The 20,267-nt window shown below is 40.7% G+C and overlaps 2 protein-coding genes across 9 annotated transcripts; one reads left to right on the forward strand and one right to left on the reverse strand.

Annotated features, from left to right (window-relative positions):
• The first annotated feature begins 1,319 nt into the window (after nucleotides 1-1,319).
• On the forward strand, nucleotides 1,320-9,258 carry LOC122315753 (protein ANTAGONIST OF LIKE HETEROCHROMATIN PROTEIN 1). 8 transcript variants are annotated; one of them, XM_043131881.1, is made up of 4 exons: nucleotides 1,322-1,591; nucleotides 5,140-5,209; nucleotides 7,328-7,541; nucleotides 7,920-9,258. In XM_043131881.1, the coding sequence occupies exons 3-4, from the start codon at nucleotides 7,490-7,492 to the stop codon at nucleotides 8,972-8,974; spliced, it is 1,107 nt and encodes a 368-aa protein (XP_042987815.1). In that variant the 5' UTR covers nucleotides 1,322-1,591; nucleotides 5,140-5,209; nucleotides 7,328-7,489; the 3' UTR covers nucleotides 8,975-9,258. The 8 variants fall into 8 exon arrangements, with proteins under 8 accessions (XP_042987813.1, XP_042987815.1, XP_042987818.1 ...); XM_043131884.1 differs by having other exon boundaries at nucleotides 7,384-7,541; XM_043131879.1 differs by lacking the exon at nucleotides 7,328-7,541 and having other exon boundaries at nucleotides 1,320-1,647.
• A 247-nt stretch (nucleotides 9,259-9,505) lies between these two features.
• LOC122315752 (protein NETWORKED 1D-like) lies at nucleotides 9,506-19,907 on the reverse strand. Its single transcript, XM_043131877.1, has 4 exons — nucleotides 19,723-19,907; nucleotides 18,883-19,065; nucleotides 12,368-17,796; nucleotides 9,506-10,990 (listed from the first exon to the last, which is right to left on the reverse strand). Exons 2-4 carry the CDS (start codon nucleotides 18,983-18,985, stop codon nucleotides 9,797-9,799), a joined length of 6,726 nt encoding a protein of 2,241 aa, XP_042987811.1. The 5' UTR covers nucleotides 18,986-19,065; nucleotides 19,723-19,907; the 3' UTR covers nucleotides 9,506-9,796.
• Between the last annotated feature and the right edge of the window lie 360 nt (nucleotides 19,908-20,267).

A 20,267-nucleotide genomic window follows, 5' to 3' on the forward strand; every position in this document is an offset into this window, starting at 1 on the left:
GTGACGGATCCCTCCATTCTCATCCCCCATTCGGCGAGACACCCCCTCCCTGAAAACCCACCGCGTTGCTCGTTGCCCAGCCACTTACCCGTCGCAAGTCTGGAGCCACTTCTCTATCGTAACTCGCAGCCCCTTCCCCGTCGCAGCACAGCCCCGACACACTCATCCCGCACAATGCTCAACACAGACGACAACATGGCTCAACCCAGACGGTAATGGAGACCCAGACCGTGACGACGCTCAACCCAGATGGTGTATTTCTCATCATTCTCTCTCGGTAATCTCTCTCTCCGTCTTTCAAATTTCTGTGTGGTCGATCTATTTTATTAGTTTTTGTATTTATCTTCTTTCCTATAGGATGTCTCTTCTTAATCTCGTTTCAAGAAGTTCAAGTTATCAATTTTACCTTTTGACATGAAGCCCTAATTAGCATGCCGATTATTGGTACCTAATGGCACCTGAAAGTTTTTTCCTGAGTAAGAAGTGGACGGTGAAAGGGTCAAAGAAATCATCAGCAACAGAGAGAGGGCATCCACCAGACCAAACCCCCTCTACGCCTCTTCTCCCAAATGAGTGTGAAAGGAGCCCTAACTGAAAGTTTTTTGAACCATATAATTTCTTAAAGATCTTGAGATGAAAAAATGCTGATGAGGGTAAGGTTTGAACCATATAATTTGAAAGTAATTTTGGTGAGTAATGGAAATTCACAAGATAAAGATCCTGATTCAAGAACACCGTTTCTTAGAATAATGTGATGAAACTTATTTTTTTTAATGGAGGAAAAAAAGTCAAAAGAATAAAAGAAATTTGAAGTGTTTGTAGTGGCATTGTGACAAACCGTGTTCTTTTGGCTTCTTGGTAGAGAGATGGCGAAGATGGGATATGTTCTACTTTTTATTCTTAACTGCAAAATGGTTCGTTGATCTATATAATAGAAAATCCTATAATTATTAGAACTGAAACTGAGCTCGGGGAACTGAGATAATGGCGGTAGGACTGAGTTTCGTCTTGGGCGGCGGTCTTGGTGGCGGTGCAGAGAGATGCACTAGTGTCGGCGTTTGAATATGAAAAATAAAATCAAGAAAAATTAGAACGGTAAAACACGGTTTTTGTGATGGAGAAGATGTGATTGTGTGTGAGGAGGTCTAACTGCTTTAACGTGTTTTTACTTATGTGTCACCTTGTAAATAGAGGCCTATTTTTTAGATTTAGATGGACCGCTCCGCAGCGGAACTGTTGGGAAAAAGCCCGAGCAAAGACACTCTTCAAAACCCAAAGCTACACTCTCCCTCATTTTCTCGCCTCCCAATATTTTCTGATTGGATCACCTTTTTTTTTTTTTTTTTATTGGCTTTTCCTTTCCCTTACTACACTTTCACACAGACCACAGGTACAAAGTTTTCCCACCATCCAAACCGTGGGCGAATCCTCTACTCATCCATGGCGCCTCACAAGAAATCTAAGAAAAGCAAAAGGGAACTAAAAAAATTGAAGAAACGCAAAAACGTAAATGGTGTGGTTCCCGTAGAACCCAAAACCATTGAATCCGACTGGTGGGACGCTTTCTGGCACAAGAACTCTTCAACCCAAGGTTTCATCTTGCTCTCACTCACTCTCTCCTTTCTTTCTGATCGCTGCGTTTTAGAGGTAAATTTATGTTTTTTTGATCGTGATTTTGTTCATATATGATGGTTTTTACGGTTTTATATTTTGATAACTGGTGTGACGAACTCAGATATGCGGGTTTTGGTCGGTCTGAGAATTTCCAAAAATTGCAGAATTTTTTTAACAAAAAATAAAATAAAATTCATTCGTATTAGATGCAGAAACCACATTTCAGAATGCCATAGGTGAACCACGCTCAAATACAATTCAACAAATAGCACTCCTACCATAAACACAGACTCAAAACAGACATAAAAGATTAGCCCATATATCCTAACGTAGCTGGCTTGCTTTTTTATTTTTTCTTTGAAAGTGAAATCTGATCTCATTAATCAAGCTGAACACAGCTCAGATGTTACAATCGACTGAATGCAAAGAGGGCATTCTTCAATGTCGTATACATCCTCAGTTAAACTTAAAGCAGATTTTGCTAACTGGTGTGCAGCTTTGTTAGCTTCTCAATAGGCATGTGAAGCTTCCCAGCTGCCTATGCTTGCCATTATGTGTTTTGCATCTTCAATTAACAGGCCTCCCAAACTCCAGTCCGTTTCTTGTCCATGAAGCTGGTTAATTACTTGTTTAGAGTCCCCTTCTATGTTGATTTGTCTAAGACCCAGCTCTTTGCGAAATATGGTTGCCACCAAAAACCCATGTGCTTCAGCATCAAAAGCTCTTCTTGCTAGTGGTGTAGTTGCCCTTAGTGCTCCAATGACATAGCCTTGGTGATCCCTGACTAGAACTCCCAGTCCCATTCTGCCTGTTTCTACTTTTAGAGCTGCATCCCAATTGACTTTGTATGCTCCTTTTGCTGGTTTTAGCCAAGTTTGCCTCGTCTGGACAGGTTTGCTTCTTTGTAAGCGAGTACTTCTATTTTAGCTCCTTGAGAAAGGTGGGCTGGGTGCTTAAAGTCTTTGCCATGTAGTAAGTCATTTCTCCTAGACCAAATTCCCCTCATCATGACTATTGTTTCCTCGAGTTCACTTGGATCAAGCTTCTGAACCAGCATAGCCCAGATGTTGAAGAAGAGGTCACTGTGGAAGGACATTTTTTGGACCTTGATGCATCCTTAAATCCACACGTCCCTAGCTGCTGCGCAACCCCATAGGAGATGGCCTGATGTCTCAAGTTTTGTCTTGCATATAGGACACACATTAGCTTCCACAATTTTTCTTCTCTTCAGGTTTGCTAGGGCGGGGAGTGCTTCACTAGATGCCCTCCAAATGAAGTGCTTGACTGCTGGGGCTACTTTCATTTTCCAAAGACTCTTCCACACTACTGTATCCATGGGCCTGCTCGAGTTCTCCCCTTCTGCTTCAACCTCTAGTTGCCTCCGATGGTGATATCCACTTTTTACAGTATATTGCCCATTTGTAGTGTATTGCCAGGTCAATTTGTCTTCCTTGCCTCCAATACTGATGGGGATCAATTTTATGACCTTTATCTCGATTCCGAGAACATTTACAGTAGGAGGCCCTCATTCCACCTTCTCTGCCTTGGGTCATTTATATCACAAACTTTTTCACACTAGCAGTTATCAGCTCTTGGGTAAGTCACTCGAAATAAGGGTAGGGAGGGTATCCATTTTTCAGACCATAGGTTGATTCTGCGTACATTTCCAACCCTCCACATTAGGCCTGTTTTGAGACCAGGCATACCGGCAAGGATGCTTCTCCATGCATATGAGGGGCCCGAGCCTAGTTTGGCATTCAATAGATTTCCTGAAGGGAAGTATTTCTGTTTAAACACTCTTGATACAAGGGGTGAAGCATCCTCCAGCTTTGCTTGGCAAGCATAGCCAGGTTGAAGTTTCGGAAGTCCCTGATACCGAGGCCTCCTGACTCTTTTGCTGAACTTAGTTGATCCCAAGAAATCCATTGAATTTTTGAAGAATCCTCATTGTATCCCCACCAAAACTTCCTTAATAGTTGGTTGAGCTTTTGAGTGATGGTATTTGGAAGTAAAAACATTCCCATTGAGTAAGTGGGGATGGCTTGGAGCACTGCTTTGAGAAGGATTTCTTTGCCTGCAGTAGAGTGTTGGTTTGTTTTCCAATTCACCACTCGAGACCATGTTCTGTCTATGAGAGAGTGAAAGGCTACTGCTTTTGTTCTTCCCAAACTGTGGGAAGGCCTAGATATTTCTCAAAAGTTCCTGTGGACTTTATGCCAGCTAGTTGTAAGATCTGTTTTTGTACCTCTTTTTGTGTACTCTTGCTGAAAAAAACTGAGGATTTGTCCTTATTAAGAACTTGGCCCGCCCAAGGCTTGCTCACATAACTCCAAGATATCGATGACTTTTGAGAGCTCCTTAGGTGAAGCTTGGCTGAAGAGTAAGCTGTCATCTACAAAGAACAGATGAATCACTTTGGTAGGGCCTTCCAACTGGGGCACTAGTGATTTATCCCATCTCTTCAGCTTTATACAACATAGCTGATAAGGCTTCTTCTGCACACAGAATAAAAATGTAAGGGGAAATTGAATCCCCCTGTCGAATGCCTCTAGATGGTTTAAAGCTCTGTTGAGGTTCTCCATTCACCAGGATTGAGTATGACACAGAGTTAATGCATCTCAGGACCAGGTCAACCCAGTGGTGAGGGAAACCTAATTTGATCATCACAGCTTTCACAAATAGCCACTCCACCCTGTCATATGCCTTGCTCATATCCAATTTGAGTACCATAAACCCTTTCTTCCCTTTCATCTTCAATGTCATTGAGTGGAGCACCTCATAAGCTACAAGGGTATTGTTTGAGATGAGCCTTCCAGGCACAAAGGCGCTTTGGTTCACTGATATGAGCTAAGGAAGGATCATTTTCATTCTGTTTGCCAGTGTTTTTTAAACCAGTTTGTACTGTACATTGCACAGGCTTATAGGCCTGAATTCAGATACCTTCATTGGGTTTTTAACCTTTGGGATGAGGGTTATGAATGTATCATTCACCTCACTAATAGAGCCCCTCTGATTTAGGACTTGCAACACAAACCTGCACACTTCTCTTCCCACCACATCTCAATTTTTCTGGTAGAATTGAGCAGGAAAACCATCAGGGCCAGGGGACCCTAGTGGATTCATTTGGAACATTGCCACTTTTACCTCCTCTTTACTGAATGGTTTCACTAGACAGGCCTCCATCTCAGTTGTGACTTTTGGTTTAAGTGCATCCAGGCAGGAATCAATGTTAGTAGGCAATGAAGTATTGAAAAGTGATGAGAGAGAACCTATGAACATGGCACCAATCTCCCCTTGCTCGTTAGCTAATCTTCCATTTGCATCAGTTATGGACTTGATGGAGTTTGCCCTTCTCCTTTGGGTTGCTTGCATGTGAAAATAGTTGGTATTTTTGTCTCCATGTCTCAGCCAGTGTTGCTTTTCATGTTGTCTCCATTTCATGTCATTCTCTGCAAGGGATACCTCAGCTTCCCTTTGCATTTCCTGCATGTGTGCTAAGTGGCTTCCATCTCCTGTATCTTGCAGGTGGCTGATTTTAGCCCAGATTCGAGCAGGACCCTGCTGTTCTTGCTGAGTTATGTCATGCTTCCACGAGGTGAGCCCCTTTTGACAGTGTTTAAGCTTCTTCCTCATAGTTCCAGCCAAGTTGTCTCCCATTGCCACCTTGTTCCAAGCTTCCTCTATCACAGCACCACTGCCCTCTTTGACTTCCCAGGCTGCCTCATACCTGAACACCCTTTGTCTCATGTTCCTCCCTCTAGCATGATGAGTTATGCCAATATTGAGGGATGAATGGTCAGATTTTACAGCTGCCAGCACATTGCAGGAAGCTAAGTTGAAGAGGTCCAACCATTCTTTGTTAGCCATAGCCCTGTCTATTTTCTCCTTTGTGAATCCCCTCCCACTTCTATCATTCAATCAAGTGAATCTTTGTCCTGAACATGGTATGTCTCTGATGCCACAATGTTCTGTTGCCAGCCTTCACATCTCAATTTTCCTGTAGGGTCTACTGGGACCTCCAGCTTTTTCTTTTTGATGTAGTATTTTGTTGAAGTCGCCTGCACACAACCAAGGGAGTTTTGGTTCAGGTTTAAGCATCTTGAGAAGCTCCCAGCTACCTTTTCTTTTCACTGTGTCGGGGTGCCCAAAAAAACCAGTGAATTGCCAGGGGTTACTAGCATCATTGTCTATGATCATAGCACTTATATGCCAACGAGTGTAGTTAATAACTTTGACCCTTCCACCCCCCCTTCCATAGTAGAGCAATACCACCACTTAGGCCCACACTTTCTAGATCAATACAGCCATCAGATTTTAAGGATCTCCTCACTTCTTCCATTTTAATTTTATTGCATTTAGTTTCCACAAGGAAAACTAAGTTGGGTCACTTCTCCTTAGTTTAACCTTCTAAGGATTCGAATTGTGCGAGGGTTCCCAAACCCTCGACAATTCCAAATTAAGAGACTCATTTGGAGGGGCAGCGCTGGAAACCAGCCACTGCCATGTGTTCTTGATTCTCAAACCCAACATCATTGTTCTTGGTCTTTTTTGATAAGAGAGCCCCCTCCTTTCCACCTCTCATCCCTCTCCTTTTTGATCCAGCTTCTTGTTGGATGTTTGTGACATCACTTAAAGTAGTGCTGGGATTAACCTTTCCCCTAGCCTTTCTCTTCCATCTACCACCTCTATTACTTTCACCTTGCTCATTACTAAGGGGTGTAGAGACCATATCAGTAGTATTGGGGTTCTGTATGGGCAAGGGGTCTTGGCTTTTTGTGGTGTCATTTATGGCCTCAGGATGTTGTCTCCCCTCCCTTTGACTGGTAGTTTGAGAATTGCTAGTTGTTGTGAACATTACTTTAGATGCACGGCTATCTCCCTGGACATTATCCAAGTCCAAATCCATCATACAGACTGAACTTTTGGGCCTGTCATTACTGTCTCCTGGATGAATTTGTTATCCTTATTATTGCTCACCTCCTCAACGCCACTCAGCTTTTGTCCCCTAGTCATAGTTACTTGATTGCAAAAGGGTTCAAAAGGCTCTTGCTCATTGTTTACCCCACACACATAGTTCTTTGTACCTGAATAGCAGTCTGCTTTCCTCGTGGGTTTAGTATGCTCAAACTCTCCCTCTTCACTCTACCAGATCTGAGCCATTGTCGTTCTGAAGGCTTCATTGTTGACCCCTTTCTCAGAGAGAACTCTGCCAATGACACAGTGCTTTCCTTGAGCAGAGTCATCTTTTGGCCCTTCAGACTGGATCTGGATAACAGAAGTTTCTTCATTTGACAAATGGAGCTGTTCCCACGTTTAGTTAAATCTTCCACCATCGTCGCAGACAAAGTTGCACCCTCACAGCCAGTGAGACCATGCCATTTGTCGAAAAACAACAGCACTAACCCTACTCAGACTTGAGAGAGAAGAGAGGCACTTTTTTCGTAGCTAGCTTGCTGATCTAAGCAGACTTCTACATTGAAATTGGAAAGTCTACACTAACAAATACTGAAATGACTCGCTAACCAAACACGTTAAGCCTATAAGATCTTTTTTCTTTTCTTTTTTCTTGAATTATTCACAAAAGACCCTATTTTTAGAGATTCTTTTTGCTGATGATGGACTTGTGAGTGTGCGGGATGACTCCACCTCCATCACCTCCATCAATAGTTTCTCTGATCAGCGTGTTGAGCTCCTCCTCTCCTCTGATTGCCAGCTTCAAATGCCTGGGTGTCATTCTCTTTACCTCCAAATCTTTGCTTGCATTTCCAGCCAGCTCAAGCACCTCTGCAGTCAGGTACTCCAGAATTGAAGCCAAGTAAACAGCAGCAGTTGCCCCAACACAGCCATTCACAGAGATCCTCCTTTTCAGTTGCTGATGAATCCAACCCACAGGAAACTGACTTCTGGACGGGAAGACTTGGAAACAGGTCCTTTCTTGTCCTTGTTAGCTGCAGTGGTCTTGACTGCCAATTGGCCCTTCCCTCCTTTCCCCGGCATTGCTTACCTGAGAGTGTTGGAGAGGGAAGAGGTGAAAATTGCAGCATTAAATGGTGGCATTTGAATGTGAGTTTGGGTTCCTAAGTACCGATAAAATTTGCAACCTAGGCAGAATTAGGTTTGGTTCTGAAATATTGTTTTGAATTTTGTATTTGTGAATCAAAATCCATGATAATTGCTGGTGTGCTGTCATTGTTGTTTCTTTTCTGTTCATGTATGTGTAGACGCTTTCTGAATTCTTAGCTGAGTGATTGTGATCAGAGCTGAGATTTTGTAATGAGTCTCTATCATATAACTCATTCCTGCAGGTTGTTTGGTGCCCAATGATGAAGCTGAAGGCTTCAAGTATTTCTTCAGAGTTTCAAAGAAGACTTTTGGATACATCTGTTCTCTTGTAAGAGAAGATCTTATATCGAGGCCACCATCGGGGCTGATCAACATTGAGGGAAGGCTTCTTAGCGTTGAAAAACAGGTTGCGATTGCCTTGAGAAGGTTGGCATCTGGTGAGTCCCAAGTGTCAGTTGGGGCTGCATTTGGGGTTGGCCAGTCCACTGTTTCTCAGGTGACATGGAGATTTATTGAAGCACTGGAAGAACGTGCCAAGCATCATCTGAAGTGGCCTGATTCCAATAGAATGGAGGAAATCAAGTCCAAATTTGAAGCATTCTTTGGGCTGCTGAATTGTTGTGGAGCCATTGATGCAACACACATCATCATGACCCTTCCAGCTGTACAAACCTCAGATGATTGGTGTGACCCAGAGAATAATTACAGCATGCTCTTGCAGGGAATTGTCGATCATGAAATGAGATTTCTTGATATTGTTACAGGTTGGCCAGGGGGAATGACGGTTTCTAGGCTATTGAAGTGTACTGGATTCTTCAAACTCTGTGAGGGCGGAGAGCGTTTGAACGGAAATGTAAGAACTTTATCTGGAGGAGAGGAAATTAGAGAATTTATAGTTGGCGGGGGTGGGTATCCTCTTCTTCCTTGGCTCTTAACTCCTTATGAAACTGACGGTCTCTCAGCATCCATGTCCACTTTCAATGCCATGCACGAGGCTGCAAGGTTGCTTGCAGTGAGAGCATTCTCACAGGTAAAGGGTAGTTGGAGAATTCTTAATAAGGTAATGTGGAGACCTGATAAGCGAAAATTGCCTAGCATTATCTTGGTATGTTGCTTACTGCACAATATTATAATCGACTGTGGAGATAATCTACTTCAAGATGTAGCTTTGTCTGGTCATCATGACTCGGGATATGGAGAACAGTTCTGTAAGCAAGCTGATCCATTGGGAAGGACACTGAGGGAAAAGCTGGCCAAATACTTCCACCATGGCAAAGAGAAAGCTCCATCAAAGTAATCTGTTTCCATTCTTTGCACAGTACTAGCTCAACCTCCGGAATCTGGTTTCTTGTAAAGCTTCATTTTGGCATGGGAGCAAAGACTAAGATGTTTGAAGTGCCATTTGGTTTTCTAAACATGAATTATATTAATGTTTTCCTATCTTTTTTGGGAAAATGTCGGGATCACAGATTCTTTGCATCTAGAGGATCAGTTTCGTATGGTGTGGATTAATCTCATTCTAACAACTACTGTAATTAAGTACGAGGTTTCGTATGATTAATTTAAATCATTTGAGAATCATCCAGTTCCCAGTTGATCACATGACCACTGTCAGTAAGATAACTGCAGTCCTACACTCTTGGGGTTTCTTTGTTGTGTTTCGGCATGCGAGCCGTGCGAGTTAAAACCTATATTGAGAGAGAGAGAGAGAGAGAGAGAGAGAAGTCTTGCCAATTAGATTTGTCAAAAAGCTTCTCTAGTCTAGAAATTGATCATTCGAGGCTGCCTAGCTGCAGACACTCATCCAAGTATCAATTCAATGAACTCATTGCACAGGAAAACTTTGGTAACCTTGAAGAAGATGGGTTTTCCAACACCCAAGTTAGTTCTACAGGATAGAAAAATGGGGTGGGGCGAATCATGCTCCATAAGAGCAGAATCCGTAAAATTATATGATTCTGAAATTTACAGCAGGATCTCTGAGACAAAGAAGACGATTCTGTCTACAAAACAAAGAAAAACATGTGGGTCTGACATCTCAATGAATGAAACTCTATAGGGAATGAAACTAATATCTCAATTATTCATCCTCAATATATGCAGAATAATTTTAACTGCTTCAATCGCCATTGGTTGGAGGTCGGACACACGCACAAAAGGTCGTTTTCTTTCTCTTCTGGTTGGTTCTTAGCCCACCATAGAGATAATCTCGCAGGAGAACTTTAGGTTTTCGGTCAGTGATTCTTGTTTTCCCTTGCGTTTCCTTCTCGTCATCAAGCTTCAGCAGAAGAAACTGTACTTTCTGCACCTCCAACTGCAACTGGCCAATTTTTTCAGACCCTCTTTGTGCTTCGTCAGAAAATTTTCTCCTGGCATTCACACTCTCATCTGAGTCTAGTGCAGAAACTCCATCAAAAGACAAGGAACTACTTTCTACTGTCTTGATCAATTTGCGATTTACATCAAACAACTTGGTGATGGATTCCTCAGCTTCACCCAGCTGCCCCTTGATTGTATCACATTGAACACCTTTATCCTTCCTACTTTTCTCAGTATTCTCTACCTTCCTCTTTAAATCTTCCACTGTGATTTGAAGGTTTGTCAACTTTTGTGCATCAGAATCAAGTCTTTCTAAAATCTTCCTCTTATTCCCTCTCTGACGGGGCTCAGTGAGTCTCCCAGATATTTCTAACTTGTCCACAGCCAGCTCCTTCTCGAGTAATGACTCTGAAGGGGTGCGTGCAGGTTTGTGCTCCTTGACTGGTTCAATCTGATTGTGGGGTTGTGCCGTAGCCCCCTTCTGACCCTTGCCAACCATGGGGTCAATGCTGCCATCCCGGTCAGTGGTTTCCCATAACTCAAGCATCTGATCAGCCTCTGCAGTTTCTCTCCTGCTTATACCATAAGATGAACACTCTGATATCTGATCAAGCATGATGTCTTTAGTCAGAACTTCATTTCTTGCATCAGAAACCTCCCGTGTCTGCATCCCCTGACTGGGACCATTACCATGCACCCTTTTCCCTTCAGGTTGGTGTGGAGTAACATGCTTCCTTGCTTGAACATTTTCTTGACGAGAGTGACTCTGAAGTTTCAACTCTTCAATTTCCCTCATTGCAGCCTCTAGCTTGCCATTAGCATTTAGTTGTTCCAGCATCGCAAGCCTTTCCATTTCCACCACTGCCTTCTCAATAGCTTCCACCCTCCTTTGCAAATCCTGCAAATCTGAAAATTCGTCTGGCACCATGGTAATTCCATTTTCATCCATATGTTGATAGATTTCAGCATGTGGGCGAGTCACCAAAAGAACATCCTACAGACAAGTAGAAAATAAGCAGTGGGGTTAGGATTTTCCCTCGGTGGATGTTGAATTTAAATAGATTAATAAATAATAAATTACAATATTTGAATTCTTTTCAAAAAACAAATAAGAACTCTCTTAAATCAACTTCAAAAAAAATCTATTCTCTACTAGTTTGCATCATTCACGAGACATGGTTCACTATTAAACAACCAAATATCAAGAAATTAGTTACTCAAAAACTAAATATTAAAGTCCAAAAAGAATCAATTTCAGCTATCTATAGTAAATATAATTTCAATTAAACTAAATAAATCGTGAAAGGAAAATTACGCTATACTATAACTGGGTGGTGCCAAAGGTAGTGACAATGCGATTTCTAATAAGAGACTTGGTGAAAGACAGGCAATTATGCATTTGTACATTTTCATCATATGCTTAACACAATAGGCAAGTCTGCCATGACTATGAACCATTGTTTGATGAACAATCAAATAAATGAATCTCAGTTTAGAAAATCTTAGAAATTTTTTCTGGAAAAGTTTTAAAAAATAATTAAAGTTTCCCACTAAGACTTTTTGCCCTTGCTAATTCTTCTCCAGCGACTGCACATGAAAGAGATGGGGGACCTAAATTGCAAGGAGAGCTTTTTTTTTTTTTTTTTTTTTTTTTAAGAGAAGTACTGATAAAAAATTGCTTCAGTGCCTTCACAAAATCGTTTCAAAATCTATCATATACTTGATATATGCCCCCAGACCTCCACAAATTTCAGTGGGGCCAATTATCCCCCACTCAGCACGATGTGGCTCCTCACTAAAAATAACCAATGAACATTATAAGACGCAAAACCACAAGGCAGAGTTGGAGACAAATTTAACATTGAACATTAGATGAGCCCCAAAACCTCATGGTATAGTTGGGGGCAAAGGGAAGAAAAAGGGCAAAAAAAAAAAAAAATTCCACTGTGTGATAAATTGTCCCCTACATGCTAAACCCAAAAGAATTTAAAGAGATAAAAAAAAAAAAAGAAAAAAAAAAGATCCAGCTTACTTTTAAAGGTTTTTGCATGATTAAACACACATAAGAAGCAGCTGCATAGAGCCCTGGCAAACTTGTATATTTTCAAGCATTAATTCTACAAATATTCTAAGCTAATCATTGAGCAGAGATGGGAAAGTAAAAGCCATGCTAGTGGAATGTCCAATTGTAGCTTTAAGAACTAAACATGTGACAATAGATAAAATTGGGTGAAGATCAATCCAGTTCTGCCAATGCAAATAGTATGTAGAAAAGGATGAGGCAATAAATATAATTAAGCATTTAAGAAACAGTTAGTATCACCTTGGTCTAAAGAACTGAGTTAAGTAGTGCAGAATAGATGGAAATTACCTTTGCCTTTTCATTTTCAACTGCAGAAAGCCTACTATGAAATAGTGTATGCTTCTCCAGAGAAGATACGCTATGTTTAACAGAGATAACAGCAGGGGTATAAGCAGCCAGGTGAGCTTGTAGTCCTCTGTTTTCACCTTCCAAGGTGCTAACTCTTTCTTTCAGCAATTCAATCTCTGTATCTTTGCAATTACTCCTATTTTCAAGGCTCTCACACGCAATAGTTAGCTCATGAATCCTTCCTTCAAACAACACTTCACGGACACTGGAGATTTGCAGTTCAGCAAAAAATGCGGCAGCCTGACTCTCCCACAGTTTAATCTCCTCTGTTCCCTTTTGCATTTCAGAATTCAAGCTTTCTTCCAGCCCTTCCTTCTCACCTTCCAAGGTGCTAACTCCTTCTTTCAGCAATTCAATCTCCGTATCTTTGCAATTACTCCTATTTTCAAGGCCCTCACATGCAATAGTTAGCTCATGAATCCTTCCTTCAAACAACACTTCACGGACACTGGAGATTTGCAGTTCAGAAAAAAATGCGGCAGCGTGACTCTCCCACAGTTTAATCTCCTCTGTTCCCTTTCGCATTTCAGAATTCAAGCTTTCTTCCAGTCCTTCCTTCTCACCTTCCAAGGTGCTAACTCTTTCTTTCAGCAATTCAATCTCCCTATCTTTGCAATTACTCCTATTTTCAAGGCCCTCACATGCAATAGTTAGCTCATGAATCCTTCCTTCAAACAACACTTCACGGACACTGGAGATTTGCAGTTCAGAAAAAAATGCGGCAGCCTGACTCTCCCACAGTTTAATCTCCTCTGTTCCCTTTCGCATTTCAGAATTCAAGCTTTCTTCCAGTCCTTCCTTTTCACCTTCCAAGGTGCTAACTCTTTCTTTCAGCAATTCAATCTCCCTATCTTTGCAATTACTCCAATTTTCAAGGCTCTCAAATGCAATAGTTAGCTCATGAATCCTTCCTTCAAACAACACTTCACCGACACTGGAGATTTGCAGTTCAGCAAAAAATGCAGCAGCCTGACCCTCCCACAGTTTAATCTCCTCTATTCCCTTTCGCATTTCAGAATTGAAGCTTTCTTCCAGTCCTTCCTTTTCACCTTCCAAGGTGCTAACTCTGTCTTTCAGCAATTCAATCTCCGTATCTTTGCAATTACTCCTATTTTCAAGGCTCTCACATGCAATAGCTAGGTCATGAATCCTTCCTTCAAACAACACTTCACGGACACTGGAGATTTGCAGTTCAGCTAAAAATGTGGCAGCCTGACTCTCCCACAGTTTAATCTCCTCTGTTCCCTTTTGCATTTCAGAATTCAAGCTTTCTTCCAGTCCTTCCTTTTCACCTTCCAAGGTGCTAACTCTTTCTTTCAGCAATACAATCTCCGTATCTTTGCAATTACTCCTATTTTCAAGGCTCTCACATGCAATAGCTAGGTCATGAATCCTTCCTTCAAACAACACTTCACGGACATTGGAGATTTGCAGTTCAGCAAAAAATGCGGCAGCCTGACTCTCCCACAGTTTAATCTCCTCTGTTCCCTTTCGCATTTCAGAATTCAAACTTTCTTCCCTAATTGTGGCTGACCTAAGTTCTTCACACAGTCTGCACAGGTCAGACTCCAATTTCTGATTCACTTCACGTACACATCCCATCTCCTTACTCTGATCGTCATTATTTGCAGATAATTTCAGAATCTGCTTCTCCTGATCTTTGATTATCAATTTAGCCTCGTCATACTTGTCCTTAAGATCCTCCACTAATTTATGCAACTGTCTTTTCTCATTTGCAGTTGCACCGAATATCTGCTCTGCTTCCAAAAGCTCATTTTCTTTCCGAGACAATAGATCCTTCCCGTGTGCAATTTCAAATCTTAATTGATCACTAATAGATTTAAGTGATGCAAACTCGTTCTCAGACTCATTCAAGGACTCCTTGAGGTTTAAATTTTCCGTTTGTACATCTTCTAATTTCCCCACCATTAATCTTTCCTTCTCTTCAAGGTCATTATTGATACAACGAAGTTTATCCAGTTCTTCAGTCAGCTCTTTCAATTCTGCAAACTTTTCAGTGACCATATTATTAAAAATCAAAGAAATATTGCACTGAGACATTATTTCACCAAATAAGACCCAGTTAGCTTCTTCAAGGTCACTTTTTTCTCCCACCAAGTCAAATGCTTCCTTCATCACGGATTTTTTCTCTCCAAGCACCTTGAAATAATCTTCTTGTAAGTTCTGATTGGCTCTTTGCAAGTCCATCAACTGGCCACGCATATTCTCTGTTTCAGTTATCAACTCCTCGATTCTATGATCTCCCTCCATTACTTTCAACCTCCATTTTTCATTCATCCCCAAAAGGTTTTGGATCTCCATCTGCAACTCAGAGAACTGCTCAGACCGAATCTTGAATTCCCCAGCAAGGTTGTCCCTTTCTGTCACAACATTTACTGCATCTACTTTCAGTTGCCCCAGCAGGGTAACAAGAACTGACTTCTCAATTAGTAGCTGCTGATTTTCATCATAACTCCTAGAGATAGAATTCTGTGTCTCTTGAAGCTTGCTCAGTATGTGTCTCAGAAGTGCTTCATCTTGGTTGATCTTATTTTCAAACATATGGTCTGCGTCAATCTCAAGAGTTTTTAAAACCTGATACAGCCCCATCCTTAAATTTTTCATTTGTCCAAACAAGGACTTCAATTTCACCTGTTGTTCAAGATTTTCATGCTCTAGTTCAGAAATGAGTTTTCCCGATAATTTGGATGCCTCCAAGAGATTTTGGCACTCAATCAAAAGAGAGACGATTTTTTTTTCAAGATCATGTACACTTTTCTGCAAGATGAAGATCTCAATCTGAGCACTGAAAGTTTTGTCTTGCTGCTCTTCATATTCTTTCTTCCTGCATTGCCCTTCTTCTTCTAGGACATGGATCTGTAATTCCATGCTAGCCAACCGTTTTTCACTTGAGCTTGAAAAGCTGGCATGTTCTTGCTGTGCAGCATCCAAGGAAGCCTGCAGTTCTTCTACTTTACGAAGTGAGCATTCTCTCTCATTCTCAAGATCAGAGTGCTTGTGTTCAAGTTCTGAAAAACTTTTCTCCAGATCTTCCAGTCTTTGCTTAGTGACATCCAGCTGAGAAAACAAGCTTTCACGCTCAGTGACTAGGCCAGACTTCTCCATATCAAGCAACATATACGAATCTTCTAAGCTCTCAGATTTTATCCTCAATACTTCAAGTTCAGCATTTGCATCAAAAAGGGAATTCTCAAGAAAGTTGTTTTTCTCGGAGAGTTTCTCCAAATTTGCAGCTGTACTCTGTAATTGAGAAATCAGGGTAGCCTTCTCATCTACAAGAGCGGATTTGTCTCCCAAAAGAGTTTGGCAGGATTCTTCCAAGGTTTTGACTTTCTCTTTAACCCCTTCTAACTCGACATGCAAATCCGAGAGGGAATTCTCCAAAACAACATTTTTCTCGAGTAGTTTCTCCACGATTTCCAACTTTTCCAACAGAAGAACTTTGTCGCTGCTCTCTGCCTCACACATCTCTTTTAGTTTTGAGTTCTCAACCTGCAAGTCCTTCACAGATGACCCAAAGCACTCTGAATCATAGCCTACTGACTCCACCTGGTCCATCACAGTCAAGTGTTTCTTGTTCAGCTCATTAAGTTCTTCTCTCAGACAGTATATTTCTTGCTGAAGAGCATTTCTTTGGTCCACTCGAAGTTCAACCTCCTCTTCAAGTTTCCTTATTGTCTCCCTCAAACTTAAGATCTCATCTTGCAGATTTTTAATTGAGACAACTGAAGACAAATTGAGCTCATTCAGGCTCTTGTTCTCCTCCTTGGCCCTCTGGACTTCATCCTCTAAACCTTGATTACAAGTTTCCATTTCCTTCAGAATTTGGGTCCTATTTTGAAGTTCTTCACCCAGAGATCTCAGTTCTTCTTGAGATTCAGCATGTAAATGCTGCAGAGTTTGGAAAGCAGTTTCAGCCTCCACGAATCGCAAACGCTCTTCCTGTATGCAACTCCAAAGTCTACCTAATTCCTTCTGCTTCTCGGTAAGTTCTTCACTTTGAGACCCCATCTTCTCCACCAAAGACTCCAACTCAGACTGCAGAGTTTGATTTGATTTTTCCAAAAGAAAACACCTTTCCTCAGCACCCTTTAGCTTCACAACTCCATCATCTATCTCACATGTTAACCTTTGGGCCTCCTCCTGTGCATAAGAGATTTTATGCTTCAGATCAGCAATAGTCTCCAAGCATTGCAGGTACTGGAGGGCAGCAGCTTCCTTCTCTTCAGTTAATCTGGCAAGTTCTTGCCTCAGGATCTCAACTTTGGTTTCAGCTTTATCAGCTCTTTCGCTAGTCATTCTGGCATTCTCCTCTGCATGCAGTAATTTCTCCTCCAAGTTAGATATAATCTCCAAACACTGATTGTATTGTGCATGGGCAGCTTCTTTTTCAGCTTCTACTGTTACAAGGTCTTGCCTTATGGCTTTAGCTTCAACTTCAGTTTTAGTGGCACGCTCATTAAGTTCTCCAGCATCCTTCCGGGCATGAGAGACTTCATCCTCCAACTTAGATATCATTTCCATACACTGCTGGTATTGAAGAACACTAGCATCCCTTTCTGACTGTAGTTTGGAAAGGGCTTCCTTCAAAGTTTGAACTTCAGCTTCAGCTTGACTGGCTCGTTGACTGAATCCCTTGGAATCCTTATGCGCACTAGAGACTTCTGATTCCAGAGCAGATGATTTCTCTAGACTCTGTTGATACTGAAGTAGGACAGCTTCCTTTTCGGCTTCAAATTTAGCAAGAGTTTCCTTTAAGGTCAAAATTTCCGTCTCAGCTTTACCCAGTTGCTCAGACTGGGAAAGAACTTGAGCACTGATATGTTCACTCCCATTATTTTGGGTGCTCTGTTCTTTCTCTTCTTCATCTTGAAAATTAAGGCCTTTTCTTGCCTTTCCTTCGCCAAACGAATCATTAGGCTCTTTTAGAGTTTTTCTGCTTGTCACAGTAGGTTCTTCGGTAAAAGCTCCATTCCTCTTGAAAACATTGAAAGCAGATGGAGACAGTCCCAAAGCATCCTTTTGCAGCTCATCAGGGTAAAAAATGGAACGTATCATGGGTGACATTTCAGGTGTTTGAGGATCATTCTCACTTGCAGAAGAACCTGCAGGTGAGTCATCAAATGGAACTTGATTTGGAAATGCTTCTGCCATAGTCCTATGAGCTTGGCGTAGCGCTCCAGTTGCATGATCATATCTTTCAGCCAATGCCCGGTATGCTCGGTAAAACTCTTCAACAAGTTTCATAAGCTCTGGTCGTTTCTTATAATACATCTCTGCCCTTCGTGCAAAGGAATCCGCATCTTCTTCAAGAAGCTTGATCATTTGTTTGACTTTTGCATCCATATCTGTTCAAGCAGAGAAGAAATCTTCCATCAGTTGGACAGAGAGAGCACTCTCTAATTCCATAAAAGAAAAAAAAAAAAAAAAAAAAAAAAAAGGCCCAGAAAAGGTATAACTAAAATATATACAGGGTGAAACATGAAAAGACCGTGATCACAGCATTTGAACAAAATAAAGATGAATTTAGATTGATAATTCTGATACAATCGCAAGGACAGTCATTTCATCTGTTCTGTTTCTGTTTCTTTTACTTTTTTTTTTTTTTAAATAAGTAATCAACATCCATTCCATCTTTATGTGTGATCCAGAAATTTCAATTCTCAGCAATTAATATTGGGTCATTTGATTAAATCTTTAGTTCTGTGGTAGGATATGGAAGCTATCGGGCCTTGGATTCATCTGCAAATAACCTGGCCAAGCTACTAATTGCAAGGACTCATAGAACAATAAAACTGATTGAATTTTTCTAGTTAAGCTACATTATTTAGAAAATTCCCGCAGCTAAGCGATAGGGAGTAGTGGTTCATCTAAATAGTATGTTGTGTCCATGGCCAGAGAGGAGAGAAATTAAGAGACCCTAGACCAGCAGGCCTTTCCATTTATATTTGACGAACTCGCGACTGTTTCAACAGAAAATCTCATGGTGCCATGCCCATGTGCACCACATATGCCACACAATCAATCACGGAAATTGAGTAAAAGAAGAGTAATTAGATATTTTATAACAACTGAGATGGCAACGATATGAAGTATAAAGGCAATGTCACAGGTAAAATCCTCCACCATTCCTTCAGGGCATCAAAATATTTTCAAATCCTTAAGCCTTTTTGTTCAATCAACACTATAACCTCAGTTTTTTTAACTGGTTTTTTTTAGGGCAGGGGCTTTAAAAAAGACTTTTGATGGAAATTACTGATCCATTGAAGTATTTTCCTTCTCTTTAACTTCTGCAAACCAAATGGAAGGATAAAAACGTTAAATATTGTAAACTGGTCTCTAGTGACTCCAAGTTCGAGAGATCTGGAACCTATATTTAGTAGTATCTTCAATAAAAAACGCAAAACAAAAAACTACAACAAAGAGAGCAATACCTGTAAGATTCTCTTGAAGCCATTTTGAATTTTTGGGGCTTATGTGGCTGTCCCACCACCAAGAATACTTTCGTCTCGAATCAGGATGTGACAGGGCTGCCATGAATCCAGCCAAGAACACCACCACTTCTCTTATCTGCTCTCAGTCCGATTGAAGACCAGTAATGGATCCAATTAATGGAACTGAACCCAATACCAGATATATTATTTATTAGCAGGAGAAACCTACGTTTTTCTTGCTCTGTTTACCTATTCACCAAATATTAATACAGAAAAGAGAACAATTCAGCTTCAGATGAATCAGAATATTTACTCCGAGAAACCAGGTTCTCAAGAACTTTGATGAATAGATCAGAATCAGCACGCAAAGTACCCGATCAATTGAAACCCAGTCAAAAATTAAGTTCAAGAAGCAGTATCTATTTTATAATCTTTCAAACTACCCGATCACAGATACACCACAAAATTAAACAAAAGAAAAAGGATCATATAAAGAAAATATGATCAAAAAACATAAATCTTACATGCTTAAGAGTATTATCACAAATACAAGCATTTTTTCGATTCATAAAAGAAATGATCATGCACACAAAAACACTTTTTTTCAGAACAACCTTATAAACCAAAACCGAAGCAGACAATGCCATGAGTCCATAAGTAAAGTAGAAACTTTCTAAAACCCAGTAATTAATGATAAAAATATAAAGCAAGAAAAAAGATTCAAAGAGTCAGCCACAAGAGCAAAAAATACATATACGATTATATGTGGCATTCAAAACGATACCATGGGCGTGGATTTTCTGAAGTAAAAACTGATCATTAAGAGATCAAGAGGTTTACCGATAGTAATCAGATTCTGGGTTTGCTCTGGATTAGCAACTGCTACAACAGCACCTTCAGCTGCTTTTCTTCTTTCACTCTCAACCCATGTTGTTGTTGGATCTTTCTGCCTCTGCCTCAAAAATTCTCTCTCTCTCTCTCTCTCTCTCTCTCTCTCTCTCTCTCTTGTGTATGCTTTTATGTCTTTGTATGGTACTTTTCTTAGGCTCTCATGACTCATGAGAACTGTCAAACAGGAAAAGAAAAAAACAAATTAAAGTTGGCCGGAGACTCATCAGACAAACCCCACAAACAGAGAAACGAAAGTTAAATCTGTAATTACATTAAAAAAAAAAAAAAAAGAAGTTAAATCTGTAATTAATGATCCTTTCTGGCATCGGAGTAATTATATCCTTAAATTTGGTTTTGTTAATTATTTCAGTCTTTTGGCGGATTAGTCTTTCTTTTTTTTTTCAGTTTTTGAATTGTTTTTTTTTTTATAAAAGGGGTTGATTTTCGAACCAAGGACTGGAAATACTAGGTCAAGGTAATATTCCCTTCAGTTT

Source organism: Carya illinoinensis, chromosome 7 (assembly GCF_018687715.1).
Source record: "Carya illinoinensis cultivar Pawnee chromosome 7, C.illinoinensisPawnee_v1, whole genome shotgun sequence".
In the NCBI taxonomy this organism is placed as follows: Eukaryota; Viridiplantae; Streptophyta; class Magnoliopsida; order Fagales; family Juglandaceae; genus Carya; species Carya illinoinensis.